At 43.3% G+C, this 12,707-nt stretch overlaps 1 protein-coding gene across 7 annotated transcripts in view; it reads left to right on the top strand.

Moving 5' to 3' along the window:
* The window catches only part of LOC144675663 (hepatic and glial cell adhesion molecule-like), a 30,729-nt gene that overhangs the window by 16,008 nt on the left and 2,014 nt on the right, over window positions 1-12,707 (top strand). For 2 of the 7 annotated variants that reach the window (XM_078536314.1, XM_078536309.1), the window contains exons 3-5: window positions 141-410; window positions 1,523-1,600; window positions 4,974-6,534. In XM_078536314.1, the coding sequence (XP_078392440.1) occupies window positions 141-410; window positions 1,523-1,600; window positions 4,974-5,110 (485 nt within the window). In that variant the 3' untranslated portion in view covers window positions 5,111-6,534. Of the gene's footprint in view, window positions 1-140; window positions 411-1,522; window positions 1,601-2,903; window positions 3,214-4,973; window positions 6,535-11,461; window positions 11,521-12,327; window positions 12,606-12,707 lie in introns of those variants that run through there. The other 5 variants (XM_078536310.1, XM_078536311.1, XM_078536316.1 and 2 more) reach the window with 5 other exon arrangements.

Here is a 12,707-nt window from a genome sequence, read left to right as displayed (position 1 = left end):
CACAGTTCCCTCGACTCGAGTGTATTTCATTGGGTTTAAAACACTTTGGCACTTCCTGAGTTTATGAAAGATGCTGTATAACTGCAAATTGATGAATTTGTTAATTAAGTGACATACCCTCTGTTTGTGTCTTTCTCCAGATCCCCTCTCCACACCCAACATCATCAGAAATGACAGCCTTGTGAAGAACACGGTTATTCTGATCTGTACGGTGCAGAGTGGGACAGCCAGTTCCATTTGGTGGACCAGAGGAGGGCTCGCACTCCCAGATGACGAGCGTTATTTCCTGTCCACAGACCACAGTACTTTAACCATTAAGAATGTAGAGGAATCAGACTCTGGCTATTATAACTGCACTATCGAAAACCCAGTCAGTCAAAGGAGCAACAGCTATCAGCTGTCCATCAAGGGTAAGTCAGGGTAGCATCTAATTTCATACTCTAGAATTACATAGAAACAGGCTATTTGGCTCAGTATGTCCATGCTGGGATTTGTGTTCCACACTAACTCCACACCAACCTCACCACTGTATATTCTATTCCATTCTCCCTCATGCGTTTAGATGCATTTAAGGGGAGGATAAATATACTATTCACTTCAACCATTCCAGGGGTTGCACATTTCACAATCGAACCTTTCTCTGGGTGGAGACCGTTCTCCTGAATTTTCTACTTAATTTATGACTATATTTATGGCCTTTAGTTCTGATCTCACTTGCAAATCTACCCTGTTTAACCTTTTCATACTCTTAAAAGACCTCCAGGTCACTTCTCAGTCTATTTTTATAGAGAAAAGAGCCCCAACATATATAATCTTTCCTGATACATTATGGCCTTCCATCCCTATAAATATCTTTTATATAATCTGAAGAACATGTTTTCTAACTCTCGTCAAATCAAGGTTCTGTACCTTGGTTTACATTCAGGAACAAGATGTTAACCTTGTCTTGGTGGCCTGTTCTTTTTTAATATGTTTTGAAACCCAGTTTCTCCCTCACAGTTTCATTCGTCGACATTTGATTTGAGGGATTATCTATTTTCTCCCTTGCCTAACTGATCGATACCATTGTAGCATTTCATAGACAACACAAACCCTCAGGTACCTCCACAACTGTGATGCCTTTCATAACGTCAGGATGCCCCGAAAGTCTTTACAGCCAGTAAATTAATCTTCGATGTGTATTCACTGTTGTAATGTAGGAAACACCCCCAGCAAATTTACAAATTGTAAGGTCCCACAAACTGCAATGACCAGAAAATCTTTATTGATGTTGGCTGAGACATAAATATTGACCAAGAGAACTCCCCTGCTCTCCATCAAATTGATATTGTAAGATAATTGCCTTTGTGGAGGCAGCGTGTTAAACACACTCATGCAGTGTAAGGGAGGGCTACATCATTGGAGATGCTATTTTCAAGCTGCTAATGTGTTGACCTAGATTTTGTGTTTGACTCCGGATTGGGTGCTGAACCGTCACTGACGAGGGTTAGTCAAAGACGATTCATTTCATTTTTTATTTTAGATCATGAACCCAGAGGGCGACATGGATTAATTCTGGCTGTTGGTCTGAATGTGCCAATGCTCTTTGTTCTCGTGTATGGTGAGTATTCCGTGATACCGACTTGCCAACTACACTATCTCAAACCAAGCGGCAAAGATAATAAATGGCAAACCTTTAAATGAATCTCGGATAAATGACTCCCAGTTTCAGTTTCTGTTCAATGTATCAGTGCTTTTGTGGTGTATCCAAGCAACTTCATCTTTAAATGTCAGATTCTTTGTTCCTGTTTCATGTAGGCCAGACCAGGTAAGGACAGCAGATTTCCTTCCGTTAGTGAACCAGATGGCCTTTTACAACAAAGCAATGGTTTCATGGTCATCATCAGACTTATAATTCCAGATTTTCATTGAATTCAAATTCCACCATCTGCTATGGTGGGATTTGAACCTGGGTCTCTGGATTACTAGGCCAGTGACAATACCACTACACCATCAGCTCCCCCTTTTTTTGTTTACCATGATCTATCTGGGGAGGAGCAGAGCCCAGCAATCTACAAAATGCTATGATTCTGAATAGCTTTAATTAGTCTCGATATTTTGGAGCCCTCTTGCGAGACTGTGCATGAGGCTTAATTTTATTTAGAAATTGGATCCTTTGATGTATATTCGTGAGGGTTACTATGGGCAGAATTTTAGCCAGCAGGATTTTACAGCCCTGCCGAAGTCAATGGACTTTTAATAGCTCACCGCGTTTTACAGCACTGTCCATACCAAAACGGCCCTAAAATTCCGCGCAATGTCTGTAATTAAAGCTTGTTCTCGTATTTGGTGATCCCGTTATACGCTGTCCTCTGGTGTGGTATTGGTGATCCGGTTAAACTCTCTCTTTGTGTGTGCTGAGTATTTGGTTATGTAGTTAAGCTCTGTCCTCATGTTTGGCGATTCAGTTAAGCTCTTGAATCATATTTGGTGAGTTAGTGGTCAATTTGCACACAAGACCCCTCAAACCTGAGTGAGATGATGATGAATTGATCTGGTTTGTGTGTTGGTTGAGGAATAAATATTGACCAGGACACCAGAGAGGAACGCCGCTGCTCTTCTTTGAAAAAATTAAGCTGCATCTCTTAATCCACTTAATAGGACAGCCAGGGCCTTGGTTTAACACCTCTTCTGTAAGAGAAATTCTGCAGGTCAGAGAGATTCAACATCAGCAATCTGACTTGCCCTTTGTCTTTCTCCCTACCCCAGTGTGCTCATCTCCACTGCTTCAGACCACATGCTTCACGTATTGGGCACATTGTGACTCAATCTATAAGTTTAAACTACAGGTGTGAGGGCACCTGTGCATAGTGCACTGCTCCTCCCCCAGCTCTGCTCATTCCATGTTTTACCTGTCTTAACAGCTGGGAGTGTTTCCACATTTACAGGGTGCGCTGCTGAAATCTGCCAAGCCTTCTTGACAAACCCATGATCGTCACCACCTGGAACATCAAGAGCAGCAAGTGCATCAGAAAACCAAAACCTCCTAATTCCCCTTCAAGTCATACAATGTCCTGGCTTGGAAATGTATTGCCATTCCTTCATCATGCAGTCAAAAACCTGGAACTGACTATCTAACCGCACAGTATTAGTTACTTCTATCTAGCACTTCACCCTATGGACTGCAGCAGTTCAATAAGCAGACCCGCCACCCACCTTGTCAAGGGCATCTCTGGATGGGTAATAAATGCTGGCCTTGTTCTCACTGCCCACATCCTCAGTGCTGTGCGCAGAGCTAAAACTAACGCCTAAGTGCAGATAGAGGCCTGGTGTCAGATACAGGAGCACTTCCTTAATTTTGTTCAAAGTACTGCTGTGTGGGATCATCTACGTTCATCAACATAATGTGCAATATTCATTTAAATTTAAAATAATAAAAGAGGTTTCCTTCTATCGGGGATTAATCAAAGATTTTTGGCCATTAGATGCGACATTGGGAGTTCGAGGGTGAGGTCTGAAAGTGCAGCACTCCCTCTGAACTGCCCTGGGAGTGTCAGAACTGCACTGGGAATGTCAGCCTGGATTATGTGCTCAAATCTCTGGAATGGGATTGAAGCCACAACCTTTTAACTTGGGCAAGAGGACAATTCCACACTAATATAACTGAAGTAATTGAAAAGTCTAGAATGCTCCTTCAGATGATGTTGAGCTGGCGCACTCTGTAGATACTTAGTCAACCAGTTTAAAAAGCAGAAAAAAGGGACTTTCATGAAATGTATAATTCTATTCTGAAGAGAGGCAGCCTTTCCACGGATGGGGAGGTTTCTGATGGCTTCCCTTCTGATCTAAATTTATTGTCCATTGATTAATTTTATCAGTGTTGAATTCCCCATACAGCCAGTAGTTGGATAAGAGTAACTATTATCAGTCTGATTTTCACTATCACACTCCATTCAAGGAAAACATGTTTGTCTCAATATAATTTTTTTAGTGCCTTCAATCAACTGAATATTGTTGCAGCGTTAATTTATGTCACATTTATTACATTCCTGGTTCCCTTGTGAAAGAGGAAGATCTCTTCACAGAGCTCACCGTAATGAGGATTGTGTGTTTAATCACAATAATACTATCATCTATGTCTAATGATCTAAACTAGGTGGTCCCTTTAAATCTATCCTTAGACTTTTCCCATTCCAAATGTCATACGTATTTGGTATGCAAACAGATATTTTGAAAGCAATGCATTTACAGTAAACAGCTGCCTGTGCAGCTGATGTAAAGAATACAAGAAATAAGGGTAGGAGTAAACCATATGGTCATTGGGCCTGCTCCAGTATAACAAAACTCGAATAACTTTCACAGGAATGTAAAATCTTCAGGGGCCAGATTTGGCTTAATGTTGGAAAACATGGAGGCCCTGGTACAAAATCGAGCACAAGCTGCACCCCATTTCCCAGCAGCCCAGCTCTTGCAGTGAACACCAAAGAGGAAAATGTGCCTTCTAGATAGTGCTCAGTTCAAGCCCCACTACAGCGCTTTAGCATGTATTCCAGGATGAAACTTGATTTCAGTACTGAGAGTGTGCAGCATTGTGAGAAGATTTCTCTTTGAACAAAATGTTAAACTGAGGCTCCATGTACCTGTTTAGGTGGATATAAAAGATCCCGTGGAGATTAATCAAATTGAAAGCTCTCCTCATGCGGTTCTCCTCATACCCTGGCCAATCAGTGCCATGAGAACCATCAATTTTCTCATTTCCTGTTTGTGGGATCCTGCTGTGTGCAGATCTATGCAGTTCCCTCTGACAGTGACTGCACTTCAGAAGTACTTCAGTGGCTTGTGCCATGCTTGAGGATGTGAAATTACATGTATAAAAGTAAGTTCTTTATTTCTGTCGCTGTTTTTTTTGGTAAGTGCCAACTATGAGGCATTGTATTGTAGGGTTTTAACAGTACAGGGTCATTGGTTTGATTTCACTTTTCACATTTCCTCAGGCTGTAAATTGGGGCCTTCAACAGTATTGGCGTGTTCTCTACCACTGGCCAAAGGAGACAGCTGCTTTGGCAAAGATATTACAATCTTCAGCACTTGTAGCAGGCATCCTGGTGTTAACACAATTTGCCTGCTCTAAGCAGCTGACAGTAAGCCTACCTCTAATTACAACAATCTCAATACTCTGGTAGCTATAGAGAGGCACTAAGTCCAGTACGCTTCTGAAAATCAGGGAGGCTACCTGTACTTGAATTAAACATGGTTTTCAAGAATAGAGGCTACTTGCGGACCTGGGTAGGGTATTAGTTAGGAGACGGAGAATAATAATGGATATGTACTCAAATTGGCAGGATGTAGTTACTGGTTGCCATGCCCTGCCCCTCCCATTCAGGGGTCTCTACTGTGGCCTCGGCTTTTCCCTTCATTCATTCAGTAAGGCCATCTACTGAGAGCTTTAGGTCCAATGGGGGCTTTAGATTTCATGCCCACATGTCCGTCCTTGGCCTGCTGCAATGTTGCAGTGAAGCCCAACGCAAACTGGAGGAACAGCAACTCATCTTCCGATTAGGCACTTCACAGCCTTCTGGATTTAACGTTGAGTTCAACAACTTCAGACCATGAACTTTCTCCTCTATCTTTACTCCTTTTAAATCCCTTTTTTTAAATTTATTTTTATTTTTCATCAATTTTTTTTATTCATTTCATTTTATCTTTTTTCCTCAACACCACCCGACCCCCCACAGGGTCATCTGTCACTTGTTTCTATGTTGTTCTTTCACAGAGTGACTCATGTTTTATGAGCACCTTCTGCTATCATACCTTTATGCCACTATTAGCACCATCTTTAGTCTTCCACTACCATTAACTTTGCCTTGTGTCCACGACATCTTTGTCAATCTCTCCTTAGTCCCAGCTATCCTTGACCTTCCGTCTAACATCACTTGCTCCACCCCATCTTAAACAGTAGAAATTCCCTCACATTTCTACTTCTCTTTAGCTCTGAAGAAGAGTCATATGGACTCAAATGTTAACTCTGTTTCTCTCTAAGCAGACATTGCCAGACATGTTGAGTTTTTCCAGCATTTTCTGTTCTAATTTCTGCTTTCCAGCAGTTGTGGTATTTTGCTTTTAGCTTTAGATTAAAGTTTGTTGATGGCAGTGGGTCAAATGGCACAGGAAATGGCGTAAATGCAAGCAAAGGCTTTCAAAGGGACATTAATGCATTAAATGAGGGGACAGATCTGTGGCAGATGGGGTCCAACGTGTGTGAGCTTGAGATTGTCTGTATTGGATCTTTAGAAAGATGGATTAATGTGTTTCTAAATGTCAAGATTCTAGTTTGTGTGGATGAGCAGAGAGGTTTAGGGGTCCAAGTACAGCCAAACTAAAAGCTAGTGGACAGTTCAGAAAAATGAATTTAAATGACTAATATAATTTTTTTTAAAAATCTATTCATTCGCAGTATATGGGCTTTGCTGGTTAGACCAGCATTTATTGCCCAAACGTTGTATTCCTGCCCTCTTTAAATGAAGGACAAAGAGGTGGAATTTACATTACAGCTGTGCGAAGGTCTGGTTAGAACCCATCTGGAGAACTGCATTCAGTTCCAGGCACCACATCTCGGGAAGAGGCACTGGTCTTGGTAAGGGGTATGGCACGTATTCACCAGAATAATACCAGGGCTAAAAGGTTAATGGAGGTTATAAAGACCAGGCTAATATTCCATTTAAGTACAGAATGTTAATGGATGATCTAAATTAAGTATTCAAGCTGACTAAAAGGATTTAACAGAATAGATATGGAGAAACAATTTTGTCATGTGGGTGTGTCCAAAGCAGGGGAGCATAACTTTAGAGCTAGGTTGCTCCAAGGTACTGTCAGGAAACAATTCTTCTTGCAAATTTTAGTAAAATTCTGGAACTCTTTATCTCAGTGATCTGAACTGAGACTGATAGACTTTTGTTAGGCAACAGTATTAAAGGTGTCTGGAACCAAGTCTGGTGAATAGAATTAAAATCCAAATTAGCCATGATCTACGTGAATGGTGGCAGAGCAAGATGGGTGGGTTTGAAAGGCCTCCTTCTATCATATGTTCCTTTGTTCTGAAGTGCCTGGAAACAGCAAGACTTTAATTTATCAAAGGGTTCGAGCATTGTATCTCCTGCCAAAGCAAGATGGCCGCGCAAGATGGTTGTCAATATCCTCCTCCACATGCACACTGGTCTGTGCATGCACAGAAGGCCAATGATGTCGCCCTGCCACACCCAGCCTGCTAGTACCTTTCCGCGCGTGCATCAATGATGTCACCATGCACATACGTAGTGACGTCAGCACGCCCTTGAGCAGTCATCCTCCGACGCAGTGAAACTATATGGCATTGATGATTCCATTGAGGAGCTGGTGTAGAATGAGATTTCCATTTGTCTTTTTACTGCTGGATGGGGTTCATTGAAAGCATGCTCCTCTTCTCACAGCACCACCCCTTAAAATCTGGCTCACTATGGCCTGAATGTGGTCCCACTGCAATGTAGTTGACTTTTACCTGCCCTTTGAAATGGCCAAGCAAGCTACTCAGTTCAAGGGCAATTAGGGATGGGCAACAAATGCTGGCTTTGCCAGCGATGCCCACATCCTGTGAATGAAAGTTTTTTTTTACATGTCCAGTGTCTACGACGCAATCTCACCATCACACGGAAAGGGAAAGTCACTAAGTCCATTCAAATATATAGAGCTATTCAAGCAAAGAAGACTTTGCTGGCTTGGGCACAGGATAGAAGATGGCCACATCACCAAGGATATGTTGTACAGGGCGGTAACCCATTCCAACAGACCAGCTAGGTGTCCAGAACTCCCATTCAAGGATGCTGTCAAAAGAGGCAGGAAAGCCCTCCACATCCATCATTTATGGTAAGTGGGACACTGTAGCTGACTATCAGTGCAAATGACAAAGTGGGAAACTGTAGCTGACGGCCCTGAAACAAAGCAACAGCAGACTCCACCCCGCACCGCACCATCAACAAGATGCAGCTTCATGAGTGGCCCTTGAGGCAGACTTTACCTTGGCTTGTTCAGACATCAAAAGAAGAACAGCAGAAGATCTCATCTGGCCCCACCAAAGTCCAGCTTTCCCATCATTTCTCACAGATGGAACCAAATGAAAACAATCATTTTACTGTTTGCCCTTTCCTCATGTCTTGGTGTTAAATTCTATTTACAGATGATCCTGCGAAGTGCCTTGGGATATTTTTCCACGTTAAAGATGCCCCATAAATACAAATAACTATTGTTGCTTGCATGAAGTAACTTTCTGTGATGTAAGAATAAATATATGAACCTCACACCTACACGCACCCTCTGATTCCGATTTCTCTCTTCCAGGCTGTTCAAAACTTCCACTTCCAAACATTTGTCTTTGTCCTCTGGGATCTGATAGCCTGTCGATGTTGGGTTGTCTCCTTGGGATTTGTTACAGGCCTGGTGCAGATTACCTGTGAAACGACAGAAGCATGCAACAACCTTGGCTTTGGAGGTTGTGCTCGTTTTTGGGATAACATGGAGCAATCTTTACTCTTGTTTTCAACCAATGCTGGGAGGATTTAATAGGAGCAAAAACAGAAATGCTGGAAACAGCAGCTCTAGCAGCACCTGTGAAGAGAGAGAGAGAGACAGAATTAGTGTTTCAGGCCTGTGATGTTTCCTCAGAACTCCGACAGGGAGGAGACAGTGGTGGGTGGCCACTGACTGGGAGAATTTTAGGGGAGAATCTCCCCCTATCCCCCAGTTGATCATTATTTGCTTCATCTTTCTCCCTGTTCTACAGTAATCACTGATTCTCATTGAGGTCCAGTCACATACAGAGCAGCTGCCCACAGTAGTTTGTCCAAGTCGTACGTGAGATTAGGCGGTCAGTCCAGATATGGCGTTTGACCATGAGAGCCTCGCACCTCGGCCTGAGTCTGCATCCCCCGTGTTGTCAGTCGTCACTGGATTGCAATCAGTGTACACGTACCCTGGTTGAATAGTCAACGATTAAATACACACATTCATTCTTTTGCAGCCACAAATGTTGGCAGCTGTTTTCAACAAACAGGTAGTCCACCTGAGATTTCCTTGACCTGTGTGGCTCAGTCACATACCTCACTCTTAGCTGTGACTCAATGGGTAACACTGGGGCCTCAGAGATAGAAAGTCCTGAGCACAACCTAGGCTGACACTCCCAGTTCAGTACTGAAGGATGGCTGCACTGTCAGCTGTGGGCTATGAGGTGAGACTATAAACTGAGGGGGTGAATTTTACAGCCCTCTGCTGGTTTATTTGATGTGAGTTGGGGGTGGGGGGGAATGCAGATAAAATAAAGCAGCTGACCAGCCCAGTGTCTCAGCCTCACCCCCACCCCCACCAATCCCTTCCCCATATTACAGGGAAGGCATCAGGCAGCACTTCTGCCCTTAGGGAGGTCGAGGCCCTTTAGTGGCCATTTAAGGACCTCATTCTGCCTCTGCCACTATAATGGCTGAGAGACAGGAAGCAGAGGGTGATGGTAGAGGGATGTTTCTGTGACTGGAAGTCTGTTTCCAGTGGGGTTCCACAGGGCTCGGTGCTGGGGCCCTTAATGCTTGTGGTGTACATAAATGATTCAGACTTAAATGTAGGGGGTATGATCAAGAAGTTCATGGATGACACAAAAACTGGTAGGGTGGTAAATAGTGAGGAGAATAGCCATAAACTGCAGGAGGATATCAATGGACTGGTCAGGTGGGCAGAGCAGTGGCAAATGGAATTCAACCCAGAAAAGTGTGAGGCAATGCACCTGGGGAGGGCTAACAAGGCAAGGGATTACACCATGAAGGGTAGGACCGTGAAAAGTACTGAAGATCAGAGGGACCTTGGTGTGCATATCCACAGATACCTGAAGGCAGCAGGGCAAGTAGATAAGGTGGTTAAGAAGGCATATGGGATACTTGCCTTTATTAGCTGAGGTGTAGAATACAAGAGCAGGGAGGTTATGTTGGAGCTGTATAAAACTCTAGTTAGGCCACAACTGGAATACTGTGTGCAGTTCTGGTCACCACATTATAGGAAGGATGTGATTGCACTGGAGAGGGTGCAGAGGAGATTCACCAGGATGATGCCTGGGCTCGAGGTTCTGAGCTATGAGGAAAGATTGGATAGGCTGGGGTTGTTTCCCTTGGAGCAGTAAAGGCTGAGAGGGGAACTCATAGAGCTGTATAAGGTTATAAGGGGCATAGATAGGGTGGAAAGGAAGGCACTTTTTCCATTAGTAGAGGGGTCAATAACCAGGGGCCATAGATTTAAGGTAAGAGATTGAAGGCTAAGAGGAGAGTTGAGAAGAATCTTTTTCACCCAGACGGTATTGGGAGTCTGGAGCTCACTGCCTGAAAGGGTGGTTGAGTCAGAAACTCTCGTAACATTTGAGAAGTATTTAGATGTTCACTTGCATTGCCATAGCCTCCAGGGCTATGGGTGAAGTGCTGGAAAATGGGATTAGTGTAGTCAGATCTTTGTTGACTGGCATGGTTACGATGGGCTGAATGGCCTCCTTCTGTACTGTAAACGTCGATGAGTGTGTAATACATGAAGCTGGCGAAAGTGGAATGAAGTTGACCAGCCCGGCAGGTCTTGCTTCACAGGTCAAAGGCGGGCAGGGGGTGGTCCCCTGTGCCCATCGGGGCACTCCCTCCCTTTTTTATGTTTACCCCCTATCTGCTAAACAGCAAACCCCCCCTCTCCCTCACACAACGCCTCTCCCTCGCTAGAGTCTCCAATCCCTGCATATCCAAAATGCCTGGACTGACCTTAAGTCTGGGAAACATGGGACTCCTGGCAGTCCCAGCAGCGGCCACTATTGTGTTCTTACGTTACTGGGACTGCCAATCAGATCAGCCAGCAGCTCTCCAGACCTCAGGTGGTGACTTACTGTCCCTCAAAGGGCGGAAATCCCCCTCTCAAGTATTAAGGCCGTCCCTAGCATATTAACGCCACAGAGCAGCTGGATTTCAGGTTGGTGTGGTGCTGACCCAATTTTAAACTGTTGGGTGAGTGGCGAGGAATATGACCATCCTCCCCTGCGTAAAAGTTCATCTGAATCTCCACCTGCCCAGCCAATAAACATATGAAATTTTGTGGCATCATTTCAAAGAAGAGCTGAGAAAGATTCTTGGCCCAGGTAAACGGTGATCACTTTGTTGCTATTGGAGGGACTTTGCTGCATTTTAATTGGCTGCTGCAACTCCTGCATTTCAAATGCATGACTGCATTTCAAAGATTCTTTTTGTCTGTAAAGAGCTTTGGGATGGCTTGAGGTGGCGAAAGGTGCTATATAAATGCAAGTCCTTCTAACTTTCTTTGACATGATGTAAATCAGTGGGAAATGGGGGAGAGCGATGGATAAATCACATTGAAATTATCAAATGATCATTTAAGAAAAGCAGAAGCAGAGGTGAAGTCTATAATTAATCTTATATTTCAGCAGGAAGACCAGCTTGAAGCTTTGAAAGATGGTGAAGTTAGTGAGACGCATGAAGGATGGTAAGTAACTTTTAACTCTTTCAATGCTGGCTCAAGCAAACTCAGCCTCATTCAGCATGATTCGACCGGTGAAATAGTATGTTGCTAATAGCCTGGAAAATGGGTGATGTAATGAGTTAACACAATGCCCATTCATCCTTTTGGGAGCCGGTCTTGAATCTACCCAGTGAAGGTAAGAGCCAAGGCCTACAAGTTAGGCTTTATAAAAGGTATTTTTATATATCTGATGTCTTTAAATTTGTACTGTTGTAGAATTAAGCCTTTTTTTCCTTAAGTGGAGGTATTTTAGGATATTATCGTATACCCTTTACATCGCTTAATTTTGAGGACGAGGCGATTATGAAACATCTGGTTAATAAAATCAAGTCAATTATATAACAACCCGAATCTTGCTGGTGGGCTGCATCTTGCAGCTTAAGACTCTAGTTAGATTTTTCTTCCGCTGCACCTTTCAGCTTGAGGATAATTTGCAGAGTGATGGAAGTGTAAGGTGTTAGCAGTGCAGCAAGAACAGCATAAGCATTAGTGAACGGTGGGATGTACAGGCAAAGAGATTTAAGGATTGAGGAACATTGGAAAAGTGGGGATAAATTAGACACAAACCAGACAATGAAAAGAAAATGAAGAGAGGAAAAGAATGGATCAAGAAATGGAGAGAGAGAGAAAAAATCTTAAGTTTTAAATTTAAGAATATTATTAAGAATAATTGACTAAATGCAGGACTGAGGCTGAACAATTTAAATTATTCCTTTTCTGAGCCAGTGCATTTGCTTGACATTGCAGTAGCAATTATCATGTTTGTTATAGGAACTGTCAAGAACAGAGAGCAGCAGATGCGGGAACTTCATTGACATTTGACGGAAGTAGAACTAAAATAAACTGTTTGAAAAAATGAGCTAATCTCAATAAATCTTGATTTGATGTTGCTGCAATTGAGCAGTTGTGCTGTGAGGCAGTGTGGCACTGATACAGTCCACCTGGGCTTGGCTCGTCCCCCTGAATACCGGGCCGCCGGCTCAAGAAGGAAGAGGAGTCCCTTACCTCAGAGGGAGGTGTCATCGGGGGACCAAATTTGCCCTCATTCCAACTCTAAATAATTGTTATGCTCTACCCACTTCCTAGTGGCAGAGCCTTGGGAACTAGGCCCGATTTTATAAAGCAGGTTAAACTGGGGCAATAATAGTAAC

The sequence above is a fragment of the Cetorhinus maximus genome, unplaced genomic scaffold (assembly GCF_964194155.1).
Source record: "Cetorhinus maximus unplaced genomic scaffold, sCetMax3.hap1.1 HAP1_SCAFFOLD_1086, whole genome shotgun sequence".
In the NCBI taxonomy this organism is placed as follows: domain Eukaryota; kingdom Metazoa; phylum Chordata; class Chondrichthyes; order Lamniformes; family Cetorhinidae; genus Cetorhinus; species Cetorhinus maximus.
The sequence above is the reverse complement of the archived record's forward strand: the minus strand, read 5'-3'. Positions and strand labels throughout refer to the sequence as shown.